This window comes from Antennarius striatus, chromosome 17 (genome assembly GCF_040054535.1).
Source record: "Antennarius striatus isolate MH-2024 chromosome 17, ASM4005453v1, whole genome shotgun sequence".
NCBI classification, from domain to species: Eukaryota; Metazoa; Chordata; class Actinopteri; order Lophiiformes; family Antennariidae; genus Antennarius; species Antennarius striatus.
The window spans coordinates 9,993,285-10,018,276 of NC_090792.1; the positions used below are offsets into that span (position 1 = coordinate 9,993,285).

The 24,992-nt window shown below is 41.0% G+C and overlaps 1 protein-coding gene across 2 annotated transcripts in view; it reads right to left on the reverse strand.

Annotated features, from left to right (window-relative positions):
• Positions 1–24,992, reverse strand: part of LOC137610738 (latent-transforming growth factor beta-binding protein 2-like) — an 81,021-nt gene that overhangs the window by 24,541 nt on the left and 31,488 nt on the right. For both annotated transcript variants that reach the window (XM_068338517.1, XM_068338518.1), the window contains exons 5-19: positions 24,738–24,914; positions 22,006–22,212; positions 19,955–20,250; positions 18,844–18,946; positions 9,806–9,880; positions 6,590–6,712; positions 6,321–6,485; positions 4,699–5,022; positions 3,862–3,881; positions 3,576–3,612; positions 3,051–3,113; positions 2,136–2,261; positions 1,507–1,635; positions 1,193–1,312; positions 314–433 (exon numbers count right to left, since the gene is read on the reverse strand). In XM_068338517.1, the coding sequence (XP_068194618.1) occupies positions 314–433; positions 1,193–1,312; positions 1,507–1,635; positions 2,136–2,261; positions 3,051–3,113; positions 3,576–3,612; positions 3,862–3,881; positions 4,699–5,022; positions 6,321–6,485; positions 6,590–6,712; positions 9,806–9,880; positions 18,844–18,946; positions 19,955–20,250; positions 22,006–22,212; positions 24,738–24,914 (2,085 nt within the window). The remainder of the gene's footprint in view (positions 1–313; positions 434–1,192; positions 1,313–1,506; positions 1,636–2,135; positions 2,262–3,050; positions 3,114–3,575; positions 3,613–3,861; positions 3,882–4,698; positions 5,023–6,320; positions 6,486–6,589; positions 6,713–9,805; positions 9,881–18,843; positions 18,947–19,954; positions 20,251–22,005; positions 22,213–24,737; positions 24,915–24,992) is intronic.

Sequence of the window (24,992 nt, forward strand, 5' to 3'; positions counted from 1 at the left end):
CCTGTGACACAGTCAGTGAAATCTAGTGTCTTGGTACACTGTACAGGGAAGCATCATATGAAGCCACTTGGTATTTATTATCACTTGAGTTTGACATGCAACTTGTTGTTATGGTAACTTGATTATTTTGGGTGATGCCAAGAGTGACCAGCAGTTTAGTCTAGATAATTAAATTCTAATACAGGAAGCATTTATAGCTTAAGAGTTGAGGCACAGCTTTTTTTCCATGTGGTGGTTAAAAAAAACAAAACTTGAGGAGTTTGGGCAGTGATGGTGTTCACGATGTGCGATCATGGGGTGTGGGTTGCCTTACCCACACATCTGTCATTGACAGGCCTAAACCCTGGGTCGCAATCCTGGCAGTGGAAGGAACCCAGAGTGTTGACGCAGACACCTTTGGGACAGGAACTGGGATCTCTGCACTCATCTTCATCTGGTCGAGGAGAAGGTGGGACATGAAAACAATCATTGAAATTAAATGAGACTCTGTTGAAAGTTCACTCAGTCAGTTATTACAGTGTACAGTGTCTTATTTACACTCTTTTTCCATAGTTTAGTCTCATACCATTCTGTCATTCACACATCTCGTGTTCTTTTTTACTTTGCTACTGCCATTGTCCAGGGCTATCAATCAACATATCAACTGTTCTCATTGGCCAGTACCCTATCTAATATCACTGTCACTTTCATTAGGCATTCATGTTAACCAGTTATCTTGCACAGTAGTTAATTAATTCAAACTGTCCTTATTCTAGCAGTCTCTCAATGCCTAGGTTTTTTTTTTACAAATCTACTAACTTCATCATTTCAACAGCGTCATCTCTTGACAGTATCATCAGCCACCATCACCACCACTCTAGACTCACACAGATGCTCAGCCTTGACCCAGTTAAGTCTAAATGCCATATAATTTCTGACGGACTAATTATCACAGTCTGCAAAAAAAGTTATCTTTTCTTCATTTTTTGTCTCTACTGATTAAATTGTTGAGGTCCCACCTTAAAAACCTACAAACAGATTTAACTGAGTAAAAAACTTTTTTCTTGGCTCAAACTACAGGAAAACACTTTACATGTGTTTTGTTACCTGGCTACACGTTGACTCATGACAGTAAACAAATAAGCTTTGATATGATTGTTCTGTTATACAACATTTATTATGTGCATTCAGGTGCTTGTGTTATGTGTGTTACCTTCACATAGGCCTCTCCAAGACTCGCTGTAGCCACTGTTACATTCACATGTGTACGATCCGTCTGTGTTGCTGCATTTGCCATTCTGGCACTTGTTGGGCATGCTGCACTCATCAATGTCTGCCAATTTGAAAGAAACCAAGGAGAGAGAAAAAGAAAGTAGCTATTGTCTTTCACAGAATTAATTCAGACAGGATGCTTTTTGAATGAATAACGTTGACAGAGTCAGTGTTGGAGAGCTAATGGCAACCTTGTGTGGCTTTCCTCCACTGGAAACACTGTGTCTCCTGCTGTCTTTTGACATTGTGTCTCACCTTGACAAAACTTCCTGTTCTGGGTGATCACTTGGCTGTAACCACTGAGGCACTGACAGGTGTAGGATCCATAGCTGTTTATACAGCGGCCCTTTCCTTCACATGGGTTCTCCAAACACTCATCCACATCTACAAAAGGAGACAGAAAAAGACAGCATAGGCAGAAGTCAGAGAAGGAGAGTGGAAGAGACTGAATGTGACATAATATAACAGCTCTGTTTCGCCAGCATAGATTATTCCCTTTCCAAGTCATGACTTTGGAGCTCCTCTAAGGCACATGCATTCCTCAGTGATGGCTGGAGACCAACCGAGGCAGAGCAGAAGCCTCAGCCAAAGCCTTCATCGGGAGGTAAGGGATCACAGCACAGTGGCAGCTCTTTGGATGGCCAAAAAAGTGTTGTCAGGCATCACGGAACAGGTCAACATTAAGTAACGGATCCCTTTCATTTTGGCTTGTTTCATTTCTCAAGCCTTCAGTGCCGTGTAATGTTTGGTGCGTGCATTCGTTTGAACAGAAATAGTGACAGACAGCTGCTGGGGCCTCTGTGTGTTTGTGTAACACCACCACACACACCCCGCCCTTCTTTGAGCATCCCACTGCATGACTCCATCTCACCATCGTCACTTACCAATGCAGTTGGTCTGCAGTGCGCTGAGCTTGAATCCTGGCTCGCAGTGGCAGGTGTAACCAGTCTGTACAGGAATGCATTTCCCACGGCCACAAATGGCGGGAGCAGTGGCACACTTGTTGATACCTATGAAAAGCCATAGATGTGCAACGTCATTACTCAGGGGGCAGACAAAGTATATTTCTGACCTAGGGTTACACAACATTAAAGACACTGTACAAATAAAAAAAGACAACATTCCATTGACAGATGTTGTTTTCCATGGTAACCCATCTTGCTGTTTTATAGGTTGGGTCTTGGATGAGAGGACAGTTTTTACAGCAGTGTAGTGTTCTAACAGGTGGCTTGGAGCTCTTACAAAAGGGTTGCAAGGAAACCAGCTACGCACAGTAGAGTCTGATACTACTGTTGTTGGTGTCTTTTCCCTGTCCAAATAGATTTTGGTAAAACAGAGAAATTGAACTGGTCACTTTACAGGATTACCGTTAATTCACCTTACTTCACTTCTCACCCTTTTGTTCTTTCTCTCACTCTCGCTGCCAGCCGGACTGACTATGACTGAGACTTGCACTTTCCCTCCATTTTTCATAAACCTGGCCCTCATCCACCCAGAGGATAGCTTCTCCTTCCAAGATGCACACGGATGTTTGGTTTCTCGCCATCTCACCCTCTGTGCAGCACGAAATCTTCAACCCAAATTGGCTTGGAGAAAAAGGGGTCAAACAAAAGCCTAATGCAACCCCGCTTGGCTTGAACCTGAAAAATCACCTTATGAAAAGCACTGCTGTTTGCCAGCAGTTCACCAAGAGTATAAAATACTAAGATTTGAGTTTCTTTCTCCTTCTTTTTGTCAATCGTCAGATACTGCTGATATTAGATGTTTCCAGTGAATATATCTTCTTATGCATCTTTTACCTGTGAATGAGTCTGTGTGGGTTGTGTCCTGGGATTCTGGTGTCAGGTTGATGACGGAGGAGTCTATAAGACAGGATGAGAATGAACCAATAACACTCTGAGACATAGAATGAATTCTCTGTTATCTAAACGAGACACTGCTTGTTTTCCAAACTACTTGTGGTTCAGCTGTCACTCAATGGGAAGCTGTATAAAAATGATTCTATTTTCTCTGGGCGATAAACAGTAAACATTGAACAACATAATTCATGCATGCTCATTCAATGTAGTCAACTGTCAGATTTAATGTCAATGTTATTCACAGGCATGAAAACAGAATGGAAGGCTGAGCCTACAACCTCTTTGCAGGAGCGAGCAGTTTATAGGAAACACATCACATGTCTGTGCCTGACTGAAAACTATTGTTTACTCCGTGCTTACTCCGTGCAAACCACAACAGGCATTAAATAAAAGTGCAGAGTCTGTTACTCAGAATGAACAATTAGAGGTGTATTAACTCTGTGAGTTAAGCCAAAAGAAAAATACCTGGATATTTCAGCGGTGAGTCAGTCACAACAGCTGGCTACAAAACAAGTAAACAGCGCTTGTCAAAGAGTTTGGTTAAATTTAATCAACATATTTATGTTCATATATTTTGTCTGCTTTTGCTGTCATAGTCAGTGCTAATTAGATGAGTATTTCTAGCAAAATGTGGTCTGAATAAGTTATATAATCATAGCAAACCCTCCAGCTGAGATAGCTGGAACGTATCTTTCTAGGATAAACATTTCAAAGGTATGTGCCAAGAGGTTGACAGGCAGGGAGAACTTACCGGGCTAAGAATTTCCACATCTGCCATGAGACAAAAAGAAGAGGAAAAGTTTATCAGTAGCAAAAGCTGACAATCTGTTTGCATTAACAAATACCATTACTGACTACAGACAACAATTCACCATCTCTCTTGGCATTTGAGTTGCAATCTCTATTTCTAATAAAACAAAGCTTATGTCACGTTTATCCTTTAAGCTACTCAGAAAGGGTTCTGTCAAAGAAGTAGAGCAGACTTCAAGCCAAGGAGAAATGCAAAGAGACAAGGAAATAAGATATTCCTGATAATGAAGACAAAAATCCCTAAATATTTACAGAAGCATCCTATAATGTAAATCAAAATGTTAGAGCTTTGCCAATAAAGTATCTTACAAGTATTAAATTGGGACATATTTACAGAAACTTCTGGCGAATTAGATGTATGGCCAGTGGGGTATTTTATGTGCTGTTGTGATGCTCATAGGAATTTTTTTCTGATGGATGGGGTCATGATTATTATTATTATTATGAACATGTTCATTAGATAAGTCATTTATTTATAAGGATCAAAACATCCTGTTGATGTTTGACTTCTTGCAAAAAAACTACAACTCTTATCCACTTTCATCCTTTAGGAAAACATATCCTATAGTCGGTCACCCAGCTGCCCTGCATTGTTTATGCTGTGGGTTGTAGTAAAAATATGCATGAGGTTGCCATGTTTGGATAAGAGCATGGCTTAAGTGCATAAAATGTGCAGACTATCGAGCTACATTCAACTATTGACCTCTTTGCCATTTACAGCAAATAACCTTTAAGTCCAAATGGCAGCAATTTAATGTTCCAAACATTTTTTGCTCACATTCCGGATGTTTAGGTGATCCTCCTGCTGGATGAGATGGTTGGAGAGGTTGCTGTGGAGTTAGAGGGTGCCTTGGTGCTTGAGGTGTCTCGTGGTACTCAGGGTATTGGGGTACTTGTGGCGTTTGTGGGTAGTTGGGATGATGTGGCCTTAAAGTCAGTGAGGGCTGGGAAGATGGAGGCTGAGGATAAGTGTAGCTCTGCTCCTCCCATGAGACTCCTGTACTCTGCAGATCATCTTCCTCGAGCTGTCTGAGAGAAATCTGTACATCCGATCTTGAGTAGGTATATCCATGGCCAGCTGGGCAAATCTCCTTGAAATGATCTGTGAGTAGGCAAAACACACACAGCAACACATAATGAGCCATAGAAATCATCACCTCTGAATTCTTCTCTCGGGCTAATAAAGCCAACATAAAACTCTGCCAGAGTCTAATCTTTGTTTCCTGATGTTCAAAGAAAAATGAAAAGCCATCCATGTAATACAGTAATGCTGAGCATGTTGCGCTATGAATGATGGGACAGCTGTCACAGACATGGACCAGCAAAGGGATTTGGAAAGATGGATTATATCTACACTCTAAAACAGATAAAGTCATGGCAGTAGGGGAAGTAGAAGAACATGTAATACTGACTGACCTTTGAACTACTCGGTGTTCAGGCATGTGAGTCAGACACTAATGGAGTATTGGTTAGTTAAATAATAGGCAAGAGACTACACCTCTTTGTGTTGTACCCAACAAACCTAAGCAATGGTAAATCCATTACAAGAGAAAGGTTCTCTGTCCCCTGCGTGACCTTAAACCACCAACTCTAAGCCAAAAGGGTCTGGAATAGAGATATGAGTAATGACTGATATGTGGTTTCTGTAAGTGCAGGGAATGTGGATATGATAGGCTACTGGATGATGAATTTAAATTGGAAGGAAATAGGTCTATATGTGATCAGGAGCCACATCAGAGGAACCAGAGCAAATATGGAATGAAACTCAAAGGGCTCTTGTTACCCAGTCACAAATAATAGACCTGGCTGCTTTGTTCAGAACACAGCTCAAACATTTTGTCCAGCCTTACAAAAGCCAGCATCCGAAATAATAAGAGGCTGTGTCTGTGCTCTCTGTCAGTCCGGATTGAGCAGCGCCATGGAGGTCTGTGATATCTGATCTATGACAATCCCCATGAATCACAGCCCAGCACAGACACTCCATAAAACCAGTCTGTTTCTTTCAGAGACTTTGAAGATTAAATCTGTATGGAAAAAAGATGACAACTACTTCCCATGTTTCACTTGGCCAACCTATTTATATCTGCTGACAACCTTCGCCTTTCTATTAGTAAGGTTTCTCCCTGAGGATTGGAGTGATAACCCCACGCTGACTCCCACTGATTTGCAGCCTCCAAAATATGAAAACTATTATGTTTTTGGTCATTTTCCACTCCTAACACATTTGGATATTTTGAAATGCTTTGCAAGCCTGACACACATCAGAATAGTAACAGAGTGGTAAAAATTCTTTGCTTGCATTTTCATTTTTTTCCTACCATTGCTGGAACTTGCATAAGATGTGCATTTTAACTTCCCAAACACTTTAAATGTGCCAAGCATGTAGAGTCCTGGCAGTACCTGATCCCGGTAAAGGACAGCGATCGCATCCAGTGCCCCAGGCCTTGCCTACTCGGCTGCAACAACAGATCTGCTTGGTGATGTGTTGAGCAAGTGGCAGAGAGCAGGAGCCACCGGACACCGATCTGTAGCACAATGCCCTCTGGTCTGACACAGCTTTGTCCGCTGAGGAGAGAAGTTAATACATCCCACATATTCAGATGTAATACACAAAAGAAAATGTCTACAGAACCAAAAGATGATTGAGATGAAAGGGGTTGGTAACTTACAGACACAGTGCTTGCTTTCAGGGTCCAACATATAACCTGGTTTACACGTGCACCTGTAGCTTCCTTTGCTGTTAAGACATTCAGCATTCTTACAGATCCCAGGCAACAGGCACTCGTTGATGTCTGTGAAATATGCAATATGTCAGTCCTGGAGGATGTAGTACATTTCCTGATAATGGAAATGTTGTGAAGAAACATTTTTCCTTCGACAAGAAACTCCCAAGTGAAACCAAACTTAGTGCAAGTATCTATTACACCTTGAAAGGTGAAACAAATATAACTGTAGATCATGATGTCAACCCACCAGCCGCTGTGAGGTGATGAAGTATGGAAAACTTCATAAGAAAGCAAGGTGAAGTGATGACATGAGGAAACATTCTATATTTGACAGCTGTAAACCAGAATACACTCATGTACTCCACTAAACATTCAGATGTGGGTGGCCACAGCAGAATGCTTTATTATCTTCCTCAGCATCTTTCTTTAACGGTGTTCTGTAAAGGTAGAATCATTCATAGCCTCCCTCAGTTATTTAAATTTAGATTTTTTTCCCCCTCTGCCGCGCCTGAAACGTGTGCTGCAATGATAGTTCAGGTGAAGGCAAGCTAGCCTGCTAATGTGCCAGGAGCGTAGGGGGATATATTTCGGGCACTTAGTCATGCGATCACATGGGGACAAGGCCAAGTTTGTAGTTCTACCACGTTAAACAAAGAGTGCATCATTAGGTTTTTTCCAGTTGCCTTGATGACTGGAACCTGACAGCCTGCCACCACAGATTTTCCCGATTCAAATTAATCTGCTCTTGTTTTGTTGATTTGCTTCCCGCTGGAAAAAGTGAGTTTATAGGGGATTGAAGTTGATAAGTTTTGTGAACTGAAGCAAGTCCAGGGAATGCCTCAGTGTTCTTTGTTTGTTGATATTTTTTTCACTGTTGCCCACTGTATTTTTTCCATTTCTCTTTGTACTTCTCCATCTCTCTTGGGAGGAAGTAGTTCTAATGACAGTCAGCCTTGTAATAACAAAGCCTCCAGGCTCTGTGTTATGTCACTTAAAACAAGCCTGTGTTTCTGTTAGCAGGAACAACCTGTTTGGATGAGAAAGGATGAGACGCATGTTGTGAAGACAATGGAGCAGACCACAGGCATGCTTGAGGTGATATTGATGCTGAAAAGACAAAAACAACAATTGTAGTCTGCATAGGTACTGTGGGGACTGGACTTAAGTTTAGATTAAGCAGCATGCTACCTGGTCAGAGTTCAAGTCAGTGTTATGCTCAGTCTTCATCACATGGGGTTGTTAATCCCTGGTTCATTTGACATTATTACCATTGTTATAGTCTGCTGGTGGGTTGAACAGGATTACGACTGACTTCTATGACAACTTGTCATGACCAGCATGAAAATCAACATCTGTTTCATGTCTTCATCTGGTTTGATCATTGACAAAAAGTTCTTGTGATAAGAACTCATAAGCATCTATCTTTCACAGTGGCTGTTTTCACTGTCTAATAATACAGAAACACATATGGAGATCTCAACTTGTCAAATAACAGTGTTTCAGTTCTCTTAATGTGTTGGTTGAGCCAATCATTGAAAGAGTTAAAATATCCATCATCTGTACTTTGAAGGGTATAAGCAATTTGACGTATTCCCAGATTAACACCACCAACATGTGCCTTTCATTTATGAAATTCATGATGCAAAAGGACAATTCATCTTAGTGTCCAGGAAGCCGCTTTTGAAGTTAAGGCTAAGGTAATCATACCTAAAGCCAACTCACTCAGATGGGCATCACTGGACATCACTGACACAAAGGATCATTGTACAAAGAAAGGGTGTAGGGGTGCTAAATTGTAAGTATAAGTTCCACTTGGTTTCCACTAATATGACTGCAAAAAGATCAGACTCAGGGCTGCACTTTTGTGACCTGGACACTAATCCAAAAATCATGAGAAATTTCCAGACAAAAGTTTCGGCCTCCTTGGCTGTCGTTGTGAGACCCTGATTTAGAAATAACTTTTGGAAATGGTGCAGCAGTTGAACAGGACAGAGGCTTTAAGGCAATCCAGTAAATATTGTGGCTAACTGTCAGGTTTGCTTTTTTGGAACTCCAGAAGTGAGCGACAGAAAACGGAGGAACATCTTGAAACAATCACAGAAGAAATGCATGAATAATACACAGATACGTTTCCACAGTTGTTGGCTAGTTGATACACTATTGGAAAATGAGTGTCTCCCTGTCTACAGGTCTTTGCTTTATTAAAATGTATTTCCCAACTCAATTATTACCAGAAAGCATCAAAAGGCCAATAGCAATACTGAGATCACAGAACAGGTTGAACTTGCTGAACCTGTGGATGATGCCGATAGTTTTCAAAGCTGCCTGATGGACCGTTATGTTGTTACTCTCCATAGGCTTCAGTAAGCATTGCCCTTTGGATGATGACACCGTGAATCAAGTCTGACACTCAGCTCAAGCCAGCTGTCAGAAAGGCTACGTTTAGCCATTGAGAGCATCAAGAACAATTGCATTATTCACAGATTAGGAATTTCTGCTTTGGATTTTATTCAAGGTTTATTTTTTTCATGTCAACAAATTCTTGTGCTGTATACTAACAAAATCAAAAAAATATATAAATAACCTTAACCTTTTGGAGGAAGCTTGTCAACAGAGTTGACACTGTTGGTGTTTACTGCTCCATGAACTAAAGGCTAGTTGATAACTAGACACTTCTTGGATGCTGGAATAGAGACAGTACCGTCCATATTCAGGAAAAAAGTTTGTTTTGTTTCCACAGATGGATGGCTGTATGTGTTGGCTGTTTAGGGAAGCAGTGCAACAAACAAATCTGCTCTTCAAGCCCCCTTCAAAATACTCAGAGAATCATACTGACCACAATCACAGTCTGCTCTACTACTCAGAAGCCCAAAGACCAATCACAAGAGCAGCCCCAGGTGCTTGTTGGTTGATGAACTCTGACCCTGAGCCCTGGCTAATTGTACTCCTGACCTGGTTCCCATAGGGGCCTGCAGTATAAGCAAGGATTACTATTAAAGAGGTCTCCGGGGGATAATGTACCATATGGCCTGTGTGTCTTTATCCCATCTATTTCATGTATTTAAGACATGTTATGTTTTTGTTTAGGTAAGATACCTGTTAAAATATGCAGAGATTTAGGTCCTAGAATAACATTCTGAAACACATTTTATCACTTACCTTGACAGTGTGTACGATTCATCTTTTTAAAGCCTTTGGAACATTCCAGTTGTCCGTTTGAAATCACAGCATACGCTGCAAACAGAAAGAGAAAGCTCAGCTTCAGAACAGCAAAATGATCACAGAGTGCCATGCCTCTTTGTCACAAAGCATTGCATTCATCAGAAGGACAAGAATAGTGCAGCTTTTGGAGGGGATCTTATAACTTACAGATGTGAACATCTTGGCAAAAGGAAAAAATGAGGGGACCCACAGCTGGGCCTCAAGGGAATGCATAGTGTATGGAAACGGATCCCCATCCACCATATTTATAAGACAGCGCTGCCATCCAGCAAAATGTAACAATAACACCGTACGTCATGTGTAATCACATTACCTATAACTCTCTTCAAGCCCTAGGGACAGATGAAGGAAGTGCTTACATCATAAATATGTTGAGGAAGCCTTCACGACAGCTCTGACCTTTATCATCAACTACAATGTGAATCTATTTAAACAAGATAATTTCACTGTGAGGACTCAAAATGATGATTAATGCAAAACTTGTAGGAAGTTGATTGGCTAGAAACTTCTTCTTGCATGTTTTGCCAAGGCAATAAAAATAATTTGGTGTGTGCTTCAGGTGTGTACTTTATAGGCTCTCAGAAGTGCTGCTGTTAAAAACATGGTGCGTCTGTTCAGAACCCCGTGGGGCCATTGTGACAGAAGTTTCAAAACATTACATCATTACTTGTTCAGCACTCAGTCAAGCCCAAGCATGCTGCATTAAAAGCATGGAGAGGTCAACATGACCATCATATGGCAAGAAGCAAGACGGCCAAGTGTGTATGGAGTTCTGCAGGTTTATAAATAGAGAGCTGATGATCATTAGTGCCATGACATAAACAGAGTGCGTCTCTGGATAGGAAAGTCCGTGTTTGGGTGAGGACAACTTTACCATTTTGCTACCAAAATTACAATTTTAAATCAGGGAGCCCAATGTAGTAATATGATCTTTTCTAATCACGATAACCATGATTCTGATTTAAATATTATGCTCATAACCATACTGGAAAGATTTGTTTTTTTGACCAGAAAAAATAATGTCTTAACAAAGCACTGGTTTGGTCTGAATGAAACGCAAAGTCAATAAAAGGCTGGAAATAGACGTGATGAAGACAAAAAATTGTAGATTCATTTTCTTGCAGATCTTTTCCTTACGTATACCACTATGGGGAAAAAAATCTGTGACCAGAAAGATCCACAAAACCTGTGGCTTAAGTCAGCCTGACCACTTTGTTTCAGCTTAGTCCTGAAGTAAAGGGAAAAAAAATCAGATATTGTGTATATTTATAACAGTATATAAAATTTAAAAATTAAAAATAATTTTTTTAAAAAATTTTGTTGGTCTCCAGAATGTAAGGGGTGCCAACAAAATCGTTTTCTGTCAATACAAAACCCAGTTATCGGCCAACAGTTTTTCTGATTTTCCCAGGAGTGACTGGAATGTGTGTCCCATGGAGGCTTTCTGGGAACACAGTCCTGGAAGCTGAGCTATGTTTGGGTCCTGCTGTGACCCAGTGGACCAGGCAGGGTCAAAGTACCTGAGAATCGACAAAGCAGAAGTGGGTCAGCATGAAGGGGGTAACAGGGAAAAGGGGAACTGTGTCAAAGCAACACCCCTGTTCCCGTCTGCCCACCTCATCTTCATCTGCACCCTCCTAATCCCCCTTTCAAAGTTTCTGAGTAATGAGATGTTGTGGTAGGGCGGTGGGCATGCACTCCTGCCGCGATGGGATCAGGGAAAATCTGAGCTAAGTGACAGCGGGGAGCACATGCCAGGAGAAGCCTGGTGGGGAAGGTCCGGGTGTCTCAATGAAGCTTATTAGCAGAGAGGTGATGACCTCTGCCATCAGCAACAACTTGAACATGAATCTGAGAGAAAGCTCACTTCAAGACTTGGTATGTCTAAAAACGGCTGGACTAAGAACGTAAACTAATTATGTAAAACATCCCATACAGAAATTCAAAAGCAACAAAGAAAAATACGTACATAGCATGAATTTCTGTCTTTAAAGTTAAAAAAATCCCATCGTCCATGGAAGTATAAGTGATGCTATTTAAACAGACACACACACACAGAAGATACATCTTTTAAAAGCAACTGGAGATCAAATTAGACACTAGTTTGTATAAAAAAAACTCGAGGTTTGAACAACACTGGAAACACTTCAGATCATTTAAATACCTAATTCAGTAAAATATATAACACAAAGGTCAAGCATACTTTTTACTTTTATATGCAGCAATGCATTAAAGATGTAAGCTGTGACGTGTAGTTCCGTCAGACATCTAACATTTCAAAAACATTTACTGTTGCTGTGGCAGCAGAACACAAATTGATTTTGGCATCTAGACTCCACAAACTCATTATTCTTCACAGGTTTACATGGTTGTGTTGAGGAGTGTTGAGGGAAACTGTTTAACCTCCATCTTGAGGCTATATACGTACGGTAGGTGGATGATTCTGTGGTAGTGGGGATGAAGGTGATATGCAGAGGAAGAGATGGGACTTGGATAATATTACCTCTCACTGGCGATTGTGTTGATAATGTTTAATGGAGATGAGCCTGTCATGTTTGAAGGTGTAGTTTGTTCCATTTATGTTTCCACAAAAACTTTGAATAGTAAAGTCAGTTGTGATGCTAGTTGATTTGCACTCTGTTTTCTAAATTCTATGTTACTTTACCAGAAAATTAGAACCATGTTTTCTGTGCAAGAAAAACATCAGGATTAAAATACACAGCTTGGCCATGTAATTTTCATTATTGTACAAAGAATTACTTTATCCTCAGAAGATTCAATAATCTTTTTTCATTTGTGTAGAAAGCAGAATTATGCAGGCAATGGCTTGCAAGAGTGAGCTCAAGCTGCGCATCATTAGGGTCACCCTTGGTTACAAAGACCCAGACTGGTCTGAGTCCACTGAGGGTACATGCAGAAATTCCAATTGTTGTCTATCCATTTAACCCTGCACAACAAAAGACTTTGTCACCCCTTATTAATTTATTGTCTGTCTATTGTACATTCCACTGGCAACTCCTCAATAATATTTGCTTGAATTCCCTGACCTGAAAGTGAAATTCAAATTCCTTGGAGCTTCTTGATTGGTGGGGTGGTCCAAAATTAAATCAGCATAAATCCCTTCATTCTCTTTTCAACATGAAAGTTTGCTTTTCTTAATCACACAGAGCACTGCTGAGGGTATTCAAATGAAAGGACAGCTTATGCAAAACGAGAGAGAAAATAAAGGGAGAAGGGTACAGGAGGCTGAGGAGGGAGAGAGTGCAAAGTCTGATGGGTTCTTCGGCTGTACAGATATCTCTAATTGGTTCAATCACTGTACAGACCACCCGGCCTGGGGACTATTCTTATAAGAAGACTGAGGGATCTGGTCTATCAATCACCAGCTTTGCCTCAGACCTGGGAGACAATTCCAGTTTTTGGAACTGCTGAGAATGTGTGAGAAACAGGAGTGAGCAGGGATTGATGCCATCCACAAGACAGCAGAAGAATACTTCCTTTACACTCTACTGCACGTCAGTAAATTGTAAATTTAATTGTAAATACCTTGTAATTTGCTAAAATTTGAATATGTGAACTCTGCTGGCCATGTGTCCCAAGTACCAAAGGTGCAGAGGCTCTGCACATGGCCCAGTCCTATGCCAAGAGGGATTTGTGCTCCAAAAGTTCTTTGGTGGCTTTACAATTTATACCACTAGTGGGCAATGTGCTGGGGAACCCAGCCATAGATGTGTGGGTGTACAAAATCTCTGATAAAATATTCAAATTCAAAAAAAATCAGCTTCTCACAAAACCCTCAGGCTCTTGACAACTTGTTTTGAATCAGGGGTGAATACATCATAAGTTAGTCAAAAGTAGTTTGTACTGTGTCAAGTTGCTTGTTCATTTTATGTTCATAGCTACTTGCTGATTTGATTCCTTGTTTTGTTTTTTTGCTTATAAAATTTGTATTCCAATGACAATATTTTATTATAGTGTAAAGTGGTGACATTTTCTGAGTGTTATTTCAAGCAAATGGTGAGGACAAACAAATTTGAAGCCTGCGTGACGACAAATAAATAACATTTGGAAAGGGACCCTGTGAGCAAATAGGATGAGTAAAACGACTTAGTTACTTACCTGAGTTAATTTCTCAAATCAAAAATTTTTCATGTTTAAAACTTAAGTTGATAAACAAATAATGTAATACTTCCTCAAACTGTTTAGGTTAAACTAATTTCTCATATTTTACAGTGTAGGAAGTCGACCCAAAGCCAAGACCTTCTCGAGAAGTTTATTTTCATGCATGCCGCCATGGCACAAACCGGTACCACAAAAAGAACTCTTTAATCACCCATGAAGGTTTTCAGGTCTTTTGAGTTTCTTCATTGGTAACGCCATCGCTTCTTGGCCTCTACGCCCATGCTTGATTGGAGCAAACAGCTTGGAGGGAAGTAATTCACTTTTAAAAACAGACTGTCTCCTTGGCACATGCCACATTTGTAATTTTGACACAGCCATATCAAATACCCCGTAAATTAAGTGCCCTTGCTAGTAAAGCAGAGGCTAATCAGTTAAGACACATGAGACTAATATCAACAATCTCCTGGTGATACAAACACAGAGCCAATGTCCAAGCTCCAGTCATTAATCATGTCCATATCATACAGCTTCAGCGCTAACATGAACTACTAACAACTGAAGCAGCAAAAAAAAAAATTGATGAAGAGAGATTATTTAACTTTGCCGCCACATTAAGCCTTAACTGAAAACATACTTCCACAGTCTTGGGTTTACATTTTTATGCAACATGTTTCATATCTACTTACCCGTCAAAGAATTTTACAACTCTCGCCACATTCACACAAACATGCATACATTGGCAGCAGAGGAAGCCAAGTGAAAGGCCAACCAGCACATCAGGAGTGATACAGTTTTTCCACTAAACACTGCCCCATGATACTTCTATGCACACAAATTTTCCACAAGATGTGAATTTTCCACAAAATATGAACAAATTATGCATTTTACTTTGTCTGTAGCTGATATCACTGCATTAATATTCATCCATAATCACCAATTCAGGTTAAATACTAACCAGCTGGACCTGGTCCAAAAGTCGACATGACACCCTCAATAAAAGCTTTCTGAACTCTTATCCAATTAAGAAATAAATTTTACATCCATCTGCCTCCAAATGAGGTTTATTTCTCATCGTGGTTAGCTCTGCTCAGTCCTGATTAGCTACATCGCTGGTAATGGATTCCATCGTTGTAGTTGTGAAGGTATAATATTAAGTCAACATCAATGAATCAAATGCTGTCAGAGCTGTGTGATGTGTCTTTAATCACCACGAGAAGCTGCCGTGGAACTATTCCAATGCATCTGCTCTCTCGCTGTCTCCTTCTGTGACAAAATCGTTGCATCCCTGGATTTTGTTGCTCATTAACGAGTATTCATGCTTGATCAGTGCTCATAAAAAGGGATACGCACAGGCTTTGGCCCCATGATGAAAATCATATTGAATATCGAGTTCATGTGGGAAGATCTGTAAACTCAGTGGGTCTTCTGCTTCTTTGCCTCATGTGACTTGCCTCATTTATTGATCTAAACCTCATGAAGAGTAGTGTCCTACATGGAATGGAGATGGGAGTGAAACAAGCAGACAACTCCCACACACTGAGGTGGAGTAGTGGGTGGCGCTAAAACAGCACTGATGTGGTGACATCATGATGACCCGGATGACCCAGGGAATTGGAGGAAGAAACCGAGGCTTCTTTGGGTGTTGCCTTGACCCAATGGGTCTTCTGGTGTGGCACCCTGGAAAGCCTCCTAGCATCATGTACAGGAAGAGATACAGATATGGACTAAGACTACAGCACACCTAGATTTGGATCCTTAGATAATTTCTAGAATTTCACAAATAAGACTATCCTAGATTTTGGTGTTTCAAGACCTCTCAGGTCTTTAACTTCAATACGCTGGACTGAACAAGTGACTGGTTTGCCCTCATTCCTGAGAACAGTTCTTAGCCAGGGAGAGAGAGGTGATTGTTACTGTTTTTTTGTGTTGAACTGATTGTGTTGCTCTCTTTCCCTCATATTGAATTGTTCTCGACTTAAGTCTGGAAAGCATCTATTTTTGTGAATCTGGAAAGTTTAATTTATGTTTATTTGAGGTGCATACAAATAAAGCCCATTGCCAACCATCATAACAGTGCCATAGCTGAGTGAACCCACACACTCGATACAAAGATAGTCAACGGGTACAGATACTGTAGTTATTACAGAAAAATAATATTTCATTATTGGTGCCTTAGTTCACGATGCACCTACATCACATTTGACCCCTAACTGTTTGTAGTGTCATCATTTGTCATATCTCAGTGGTGAATTTTCCTTGATGATCACTAGAGCTGGAATATTCATCTGGATCATAAACTAATGTGTGGTAGATCTTGTGTGGTAAATCTTCTAATCTTGTCAATGCATTGCAAGCGTTATCTATGATATTAAAAGAAAGCATCTTAGAATTGTCTCTATCCCACAATGGTAGAGAGTCCTAAAAGATTCCAAATGATCTGGATCACCACTAAAATCTGGATTCTTTCCTCGGTCATAACCTACCTCTGCAAAACAAACAAATTGAAATAAGTTCAAAACTTCTTCAGTAATCATTCTGACAGACAAATAAACAACCAAAGCAATGCCGGTAAAAACATTCCCTCTTAGAAGGGGGTAATAGGCAAAAAGTTTTTTTTTTTAAATTTATAAAACACATTTCATAACAAGATTACGACTTGCTTTTCAAAGAAATGTCAAAACTGTGAACAAATAATAATAATAATAAAAAAAAGTAATCTTAAGTACAGCAAACGAAAACAAAGAGAGAAAGCAAAGGCTAATTTGAAACTTTGAGGCATAATCTATGCAATAAATTATGCCTCAACCAAAATAAATTAAGAGTGAATGCTTGCCGTTAATGCATTATGCAACTGTAAACCGACTAATGAAAGCATTATACTGTTAAATAAAAACTTTCATGACAATCATTATCACACTCTACAAGAAGTGCAGCACTCTCTAAAAGCTATATAACTTGTTCCCCACAGTGTACGCCGACAATAGATCCGTTCAATATAAAATAAAAAGACCTGCAATCATTTTTCAGGTTGTAGTTTCAGAGTTGTATATCATTTCAATCACATATGCAAGAAAGCACAGTCTCAGCAAGCTGTGGGGGAATGCAACTGTAAGACAGAGCCAAGTGTCTAAACTAAGAACAATAACACTCGAGACGAATTCAAAGCATTTCTCTTATTAAAGCTCCCCATAAAACTCTGGGACAGAGTACATGACAGTTCTTGACTTCATTTTTCTCTTGTTTCATTCTCTATTCCTAGTTTGCATGCACTGCAAACTTTGATGTGAATATTCAATGAAATCTGAACAGTATCACACTGTATTAATGTCATATACAGACATGCTGTAAACAGCCATACAATCTGGGAAGAATAATACGTGATTACAGCATGAATGCCAGAATGCTATTACTTACAGAAATGGATTGTAAATTTAGCTGTAAATTGCAAAGCATTGTGGGAAGGTGAAAGCAAAGAGTGGGAAGCAAAATTGAAAAATAAAAGAAGACATGCTACATCATGCTTTGCCTTTTGACACTGCATTAATAAAACAGCCTCCATTAAGCGACGTATGTCATTATTTTAATTACAACTGCTCCTAATGAGTAGGTGGTGCCCTACCATGCATGCTACCGTGCATGTGTGAATGGGTAAAGGCTGGTCTGTGTTGTTAAGTGGTTTGACTGAGTCAAACAATAAAGATACTCAGTAGCACATTAAAATACTAGAGTACTGTTAAGTCTCTTTAAATATAGGGAACACACTGTGGATTCAACTACACTTCACTTACAGTACTTATGCAGTAGTTTACTGACAAAGCTATTCACAGTATTGTGTCGAAGATTTACAAGACTTGTTAGGAGCTCAGCGGTCAGAGAGAGAGACAGTGGAAGTTTCTCAGAGACGTCTGCTATGGTATTGTGAAGTAGAGAAATGATTGCTTTACCCAATCAGAGTAATATGCTATAATTACACACAGGGTAAGCTCTGCGTCACCTAGCATCAGAGCCTATAGCACTTTGGCGCCCACAAACATCCAGAAAAATAAGCAAATGGGTTATTATTTCCCAGCCTAACTTCAGAAGAACATCTGGAATTCAAAAGAGATGAGGAAACAGGCAGTGATGCAAAAAAGGAATGGATCCAAATGAAATACATTGGCTGAGGCAGAGAGGGATGGTGTCAGACACTAAACAGGACACCAACTTTTGACAGCCAACCGACATGTGTGGGCATTTGCAATAATAATATGACAGCATGTTACTGATTTGGGAAATAGCTCGGTGTCCCCATGTGCCACTTAAAGCTGCTTCTCATGAGACCTGAAAATTACACAGGGAGCTGTAAGGCCGACTGAGACTCCACCCTCTGTGAGGGGTACCAGCTCCCATCCTGCCACCACACAACCACCCTGCTGCTGTTTTTCAAACCTACCACAGCTTTAGTTGGAGGTAGCTGAGCTGTGGCTGTTAATTTCCTCACTCTTTCAAGGCCAACTCAGCCCAATAACCCAGCAGGCTGGGTGGCATGCCTGCCAGGCTCTCATCTTCATGCTAAATGTGTTTTAATTTTGCTGCTCTGGTTTTGGTTTTACGGAAGAAAAAAACACTTCAATTTTACAACTGTGTTCAGACAGGCACCTTCCTGGAGCTCAGACATTGATGGAACACAGCTATTTGTCAAGACATGTAAAATGTTATAAGACCCCCCCCCCCAGATGTGAACAAGTATCAGTAACTAAACATAATATATAGCACTAGGCTGTTTTAATGTGAATATCTGTGCAAGAATATCCGCAGAACAACATGACAAAAAAGAAAGAAATGTTATTATGTAATGGAGTGGGTGGCTTTACCTGGTTTGGTTGGACACTTTTGACACTTGTGTAGACCCCAGGAGGCGCCCACGCTCCCACAGCAATCCTCCTGTTTGGTTAGGCCTGGCAGAGGCTTGCCACACTACAACAACACACATCTGTGTTAAATCTGAAGTACAAGTTTTGGAAATGAGTGCTACATGTTTGTGCATGCATGCCTGTTTGCATGCAAAACAACATGTGTGCATTTACAAGTGTGTGTGTGTGTGTGTGTGTGTGAGAGAGAGAGAGAGAGAGAGAGAGAGAGAGAGAGAGAGAGAGAGAGAGAGAGAGGAGAGAGAGAGAGAGAGAGAGAAAACCAATAGCGAAACAGAGCAAAACCAGACAAATCTGATGTTAGTTAGTCAGTTGGAGTACAAATGCCCTCCTGGCATCAGTCATTAAGTCACCGTCTAATTATGAAGAGATTCTGACCCGATTTATTTATACAACTTTTGGCCAACAGAAACTTATGAAATTAAAGTGGCAACAGAAAGAACATTTTTCTGGACAACAAACTGGAATAGCAATGAAAGCTAAAGCTTTTGTGTGCTTATATTCTAGGGCAGTTCTACTCATGTTCTCGAAAATCACAGACTGGCAGTGTCAATTTCAAGCTCTCTATGAAACCAGAGTAGAAAAAATTGGGAGGTGATCTTGAGCACAAACAAGGAATAATGCTGGGAAAAACATCTCTGTTGCAGTTCATTGTGCTGCTGCAACAGGCAAACCTAAACGCTAAGAGTCCTGGATAATGCCTTACACATGCAGCCAAGTAAACAGATGCATTATTAAACTTCAGATTAGCCATGCTCACACACTGCCAATTATGTCTTTGCCCCCCCAAAATTCCTTTTCCCTTCAATGCATGTTTATTGTAGCATCCATCAGTGTGACCGTGGAAAGTGTAGTAAATCTGGGGTAGGAACCAGTATGTATGATGCCATTCAGACATTATCTTAATGTCATTCTTACTTAAAACATGGTAATTTAGTAAATAACACATAAAATTGCAATATAAAAACCATTGTAACATGCCCACCGGCATGATGGTTGAAGCCTATATCAACTACAGATGACAGCGCACCCAGCATGTTTTAGTAACCAATACCTGTCCATCAGTCGTCTCCTGAAAGCATCTTCCCACATGCCCACTCTGGTGGTGGTGGTGGTGGTGGTGTGGCCTGGTGTGGTCATGGCCGTGCTCACTGGTTTTGGCGTGCCCATTGCTATGTTCATGTGTGGAGTCGTGTCCGTTTCCAGGTTGGGAGCGTTGCTGGACAGAGTGAGCTCCATCCGTGGTGGGCAGTCTCTGTCCGGGCTGGACCCTGGCGACTTGGTGGATTTGGACTTCTGCCTCAGGAGGATGCTGAACGTGGACATTCACCAACGATGGGTGGAGAGACACTGAAGAAGGAGAGACCCACAGTTTACACGACATAGTGGACGGTTTACTTTTAAGATTCAAATGTTGAATAATCTGAGTGAATGCATCCTCAGCCAAGGGATAAAAGCTGTATACAAAGTGCAGTTTGTGAGCTATCAGCTAACATCCAGCACAGCCTTGATGAAAACACACTGAGACATTATTAAGCTGTTATAACAACAGAAAAAAAATGCTGTATTCTCCTACTTAAATCAAATTATTTTTAAACATCAAAAACAGATTCGCTGATCAGTTAATTAAGAAGACGATATCTTCTGTCACTCTGACAGAGAAGTATCTATCTTTAGGGAGTGCCAGGGATTTTTCCCAGAATCCTGACCCCGCTCTCATAAATCATAATCTTTCAAAAAGACAGCAGAAAAGAATCTGATGAGAAGACCTTGTCAAAAGTCCTGGACAGGAAGCTGCCTCCAAGCATTTAATAAAGCTTGTAAGAAGGAATGATTGTTTCTTTGCTGTAACATGTCAATACAGATATTGGACATATCATTTAATTTACTTCAAAATTGAGGATGATAGAAGTTGTCTGAGAGCAATCTGAGTGATCTCACGCAAAGCTTCTGCTTATTATTAGATAGACAGAGATGCTGAGTCAAACATGAAGGAGAGATAAAAAAGGATTATATCAGAGATAGAAATGGAAAGTGAGCAAATCTTTCTTGTTTATATTCATTCTTATCAGGTCATGACGTTGTCCTGCTCTGTTTGTAATATCCACGTGTTTGACAAAAGCAGCATTGTACAAACAATGAGAGGACTTCCACTGAGTCATCCATTACTTAATCTGCTCAAAATAGCGCCTGGGCTCCACTGCCGTCCAAAAGAGTCAGAACATTTCATGACACAGTTGACAAAATCAAGGAGTAGACATGAGTCCATTAAACAAAGATGACCTCTGATCATAACAAGTGGAACAATTGGCAGAGAAAAGTGGCTCCATCACATCGTCTTTTTAGAAAGGGGAATGCAGTCAAATTTATGTCAGTGGATTTATCGGACTCAGTGGATTAAATTTTTCATGTGGAATTCAACTGATGGTTGGCAAGTTGTCTTGACAGTGTTGACTTCTGGGAGAAAAAAGATGAGGAGACGCCACAATGGAACAAGCTATTGTTGCCCATTAGCTGTTCTACATCATTCCCTTTCAACCCTCTGTTGGAGCACAAACTAGTCACAAGACAGGAAAAGTTTGAGACAGGGTGTCAACATGAAACAAATTTAACTGATAGAAATAGAGAAGAAACATAAACAACCAGATGAAGGAAACACAAAGAAATCTAAGAGCCAATCAGAGAGCAGCCAAAGAAAATAAATTGTGCAAGGACTCAAATAAGAGATGACTTTTATTTCAGCGGGAGAATTTGGTCCTGACTAATGAAGGGGTTTCCCTCCGGTGATGAATTCACCTCAGAAATCTTTTTGTAACTCTCCTCAGGGTACAGTTGTTTGACAAACTCACTTATCTCCAAATTAATTTCCCCTTTTCAATATTTACAATCCACAGAAAAACATGTCAATAGAGGAGTTAACAGTGTAGTGAAGAGATTAATGTTTTGCATTGTTAATGACCAACCATTACCCAATACATTAAAAACCTTGCAGAACAATTTGTTTAGTAAAAAATGCACGGTGAAATGTTTCTGTTCTACCCTTTGGTGTGACAGCCAGCGGGAGAACACCTGTCCATCCCATTGAACTCAGTGCTGAGGGATTACCTTGCTGATTAGACAGGGGTAGAGTGTACATGGAGTGGGAAGGCGATTTTGGGACATGGTGACTTGCATCCTTGTGGTTATGAGCGCCGGGTTTGGATGGAGGCGGTACCACCAGATGGCAAAACTTTCCTGTCGAGTTAGATGGACACCAGCACTGGTCCCTGCCAATGCAACGCCCCCCATTGAGACATGGGATCTGACAGAAGACTGCAGAAGGGAACAAGAGAGGTCATCAGAAATGGGAAATTTGTAGTTATTCAGCATGATTCGATGACACATATTCTCATTATCTAGGAAAAATCGCAAGAAACAGAAGAGACAGTCCCATTGGGGAGGAGGTTCATGTCTGCATGTTTTGTTTGCGAATTGACAGAAATGGCCATGAAGAACCAGGGTATTGCCCTTCTTTTCACATCTTGCGGTCTTCTGTGTGTGGCAACGAGTGATAATTCATCCTAGATGGTTCAAAGAATGTACATATCTATATGGAAACTTGGTTGGATGTCAGCAAATTCACACATTATCAAATCATCAAAGAAGACCAACCTTAACCGATCTTTAATATGTGAAAAAATATTTGAACCCGATTGGAGTTTGATTTATTACTTGGAATTTGCCAAAGAAAGGAAAGACCAGTGCTGGCCAGATGGGGTTTGATTGCATTGCCTTCACAGTCCTTTCATTGCCCTTATCTTTTGGCATAAGGGATGGATGCCCGCCCAGTACCCGACATACCTGGGCCGGCTCCCATCCTCAGATTCGCTCTGACCCGACCTCATCTAACTAAAAACATCAAAGATAATCAAAATGAGAAAAACCCATTCACCCGTGACAAATGAGAAAAGAACCATTTTGGGGCACTGAGATGAAAAATTAAAGAGCTGAACTTTTGCGGATCAGCAGCAACACACCCAACAAATATGAGGACTGCTTTACAAATCTGAAACACAGATGGCTTGCACACTATGAGATGAAAGGGGATGCGGGTGATGGAAACATGTTGTGAGCTGCATCGTCTCTGTCTCAGACAGACAGGCAGCAACACACTAACAGGATGGAAACAGCGAGCAGGGCGACGCTGGACGGTCCTTCAGGCATGTCGGGAATGAACTTCGTGTCACTCAGCATTAACAACAGACTGGAAGAGGAAGAGAGGGAGGGATGGAACATATAAATGAGAAGCAGATAAGGGCTGAAAGAGATTAGGAAAATAAGATGTGATAAGTTGAGAGGCTGAGAGAGGTCCAGTTTTGGTGTCCACATACAGTATTCCACATACGTTAGCTAAACTTTCAGCTCACGACAGCCTCTCAATGTGGGATGCAGGTCTGATCTGGAGTGTTCCAGGCCCATAACACACATGTCATATGCCTTTCTCTCCATCTATTCAATAAAGACTAACAAGCAAACCAACAAGCACATGTACCCACACTTCTCACCCAATAAACAGAATTCTACTAAATTTAATATCAGGCTTTAGGTTGTCAGGTTAAGCATCAGGGGAGCCTGTCGTAATTACCCACCCAGATTCTACAGTGCCGAGTAAGGAACATAACATCAGCATGAGATAACTGTTTGCTGTCCACTTGACATTCCTCGAAGAGCACGCACACCCAAGCAATAACAGGATGCAAACCTTAATGGAAAGCAATCCCTTTTTTTAACACACTCTTTAACACACGCTTTTACATAATGAAGGGAGACTCCTGGAGTATTGAAAGCGGGGCTTAAAAACAAACTGCTGCACAAGAAGAAACAGAGGTGCCAGGAATGTAATCTTGTGGAAGGGCGCTGCCAGTGTTGCTGAAGTGTTTGGAATGTCTACGGCATGATCCAAAGCCCCATTAATGGGCACATAAATCTGCAACATCAACCTGTTTATATATTCAAAAGTCAACTGGTGAGGCCGGGCGGGATGATGAGGCGAAGGCGGCATGTTCGCATGAAGTTGTGAATTGAATGTGCATGTGTGTGGTATGTTCACCCTCTAATCCACATGTAATAATTAGTCTGAGCTTTACATGGACCCTTAGAAGTCACAAAAAACACAAGAATCATGCGAGAGTACAACCCTCGCCTTGGCACCGACCCCTCATCCCTCAACTTTAACCCCAAACCAACTTCCTATGGACACTCCTGTGTGAATTTGGAGAAAAGCCCCCAGGATAAATGCAAGGTTTAATGTAATCCCTATAAAATCCTGTTCATGCTGCTACTCTTTCTCTCTTTTTGCTTCTCTCTCTCTTTCATTCATTCCTGGTCTCCCAAGGAGCACGTTAAATGGTTAACGGCGGGGCCAACAGCGAGGTGTAAACCGCAAAGAGATGGGGCTAAGTGTTGGGAGCGTGGGACCACCAGCTCCACGTGTGTGTCTGTTTGTGTGTGAGGGAGGATTAGGCCTCTGTTATAGAGCTTGCTTTAAATCGCGCCTACAACAGACTCTGTCCCTCTTTCACTTTGACAATAAGAGTTTTTGGCATAGTTCTCAGCTTTCATGTGCACCAACCTGTCCCTTCTCTAAACCAGGCATTCAGAACAGACAGCATGCCACTGGGAGCCCATTTAGTGAAACTCACCCCATAATAAAGGAAGGAAGGAATGGGATGGAGACGCTGGAGGAATGTGGGAGATACAGAATGTAAGCAAGAGTCAGTGAGAAGGAAATAAGTGGAGAGCATGACAAGCATAAAGGACAAGGGTTAATGATAATCAGAGGGAGAATCAATACTTACAGAGCCGGAAGCCCTGATTCTTTGATTGGTGCTGCTGCTGTGAGGTCTCGCTGTAGACCGTGGTGATGTCTCCCTTCTCACAGTTGTTGTAGCAACGCCCGCCACTGCACACCCGACGGCACATCATGGGTGTGAAGACGATCTTGATGCGGTCCAGGCTGGAGGTGAGGTTAGCCCCTGGAAAAGATACACACACCTGAATGTGAAGGAGCAGTAGCAGAGACAGGCCAGAGACGAGCTGCATCCTTCCTCCGT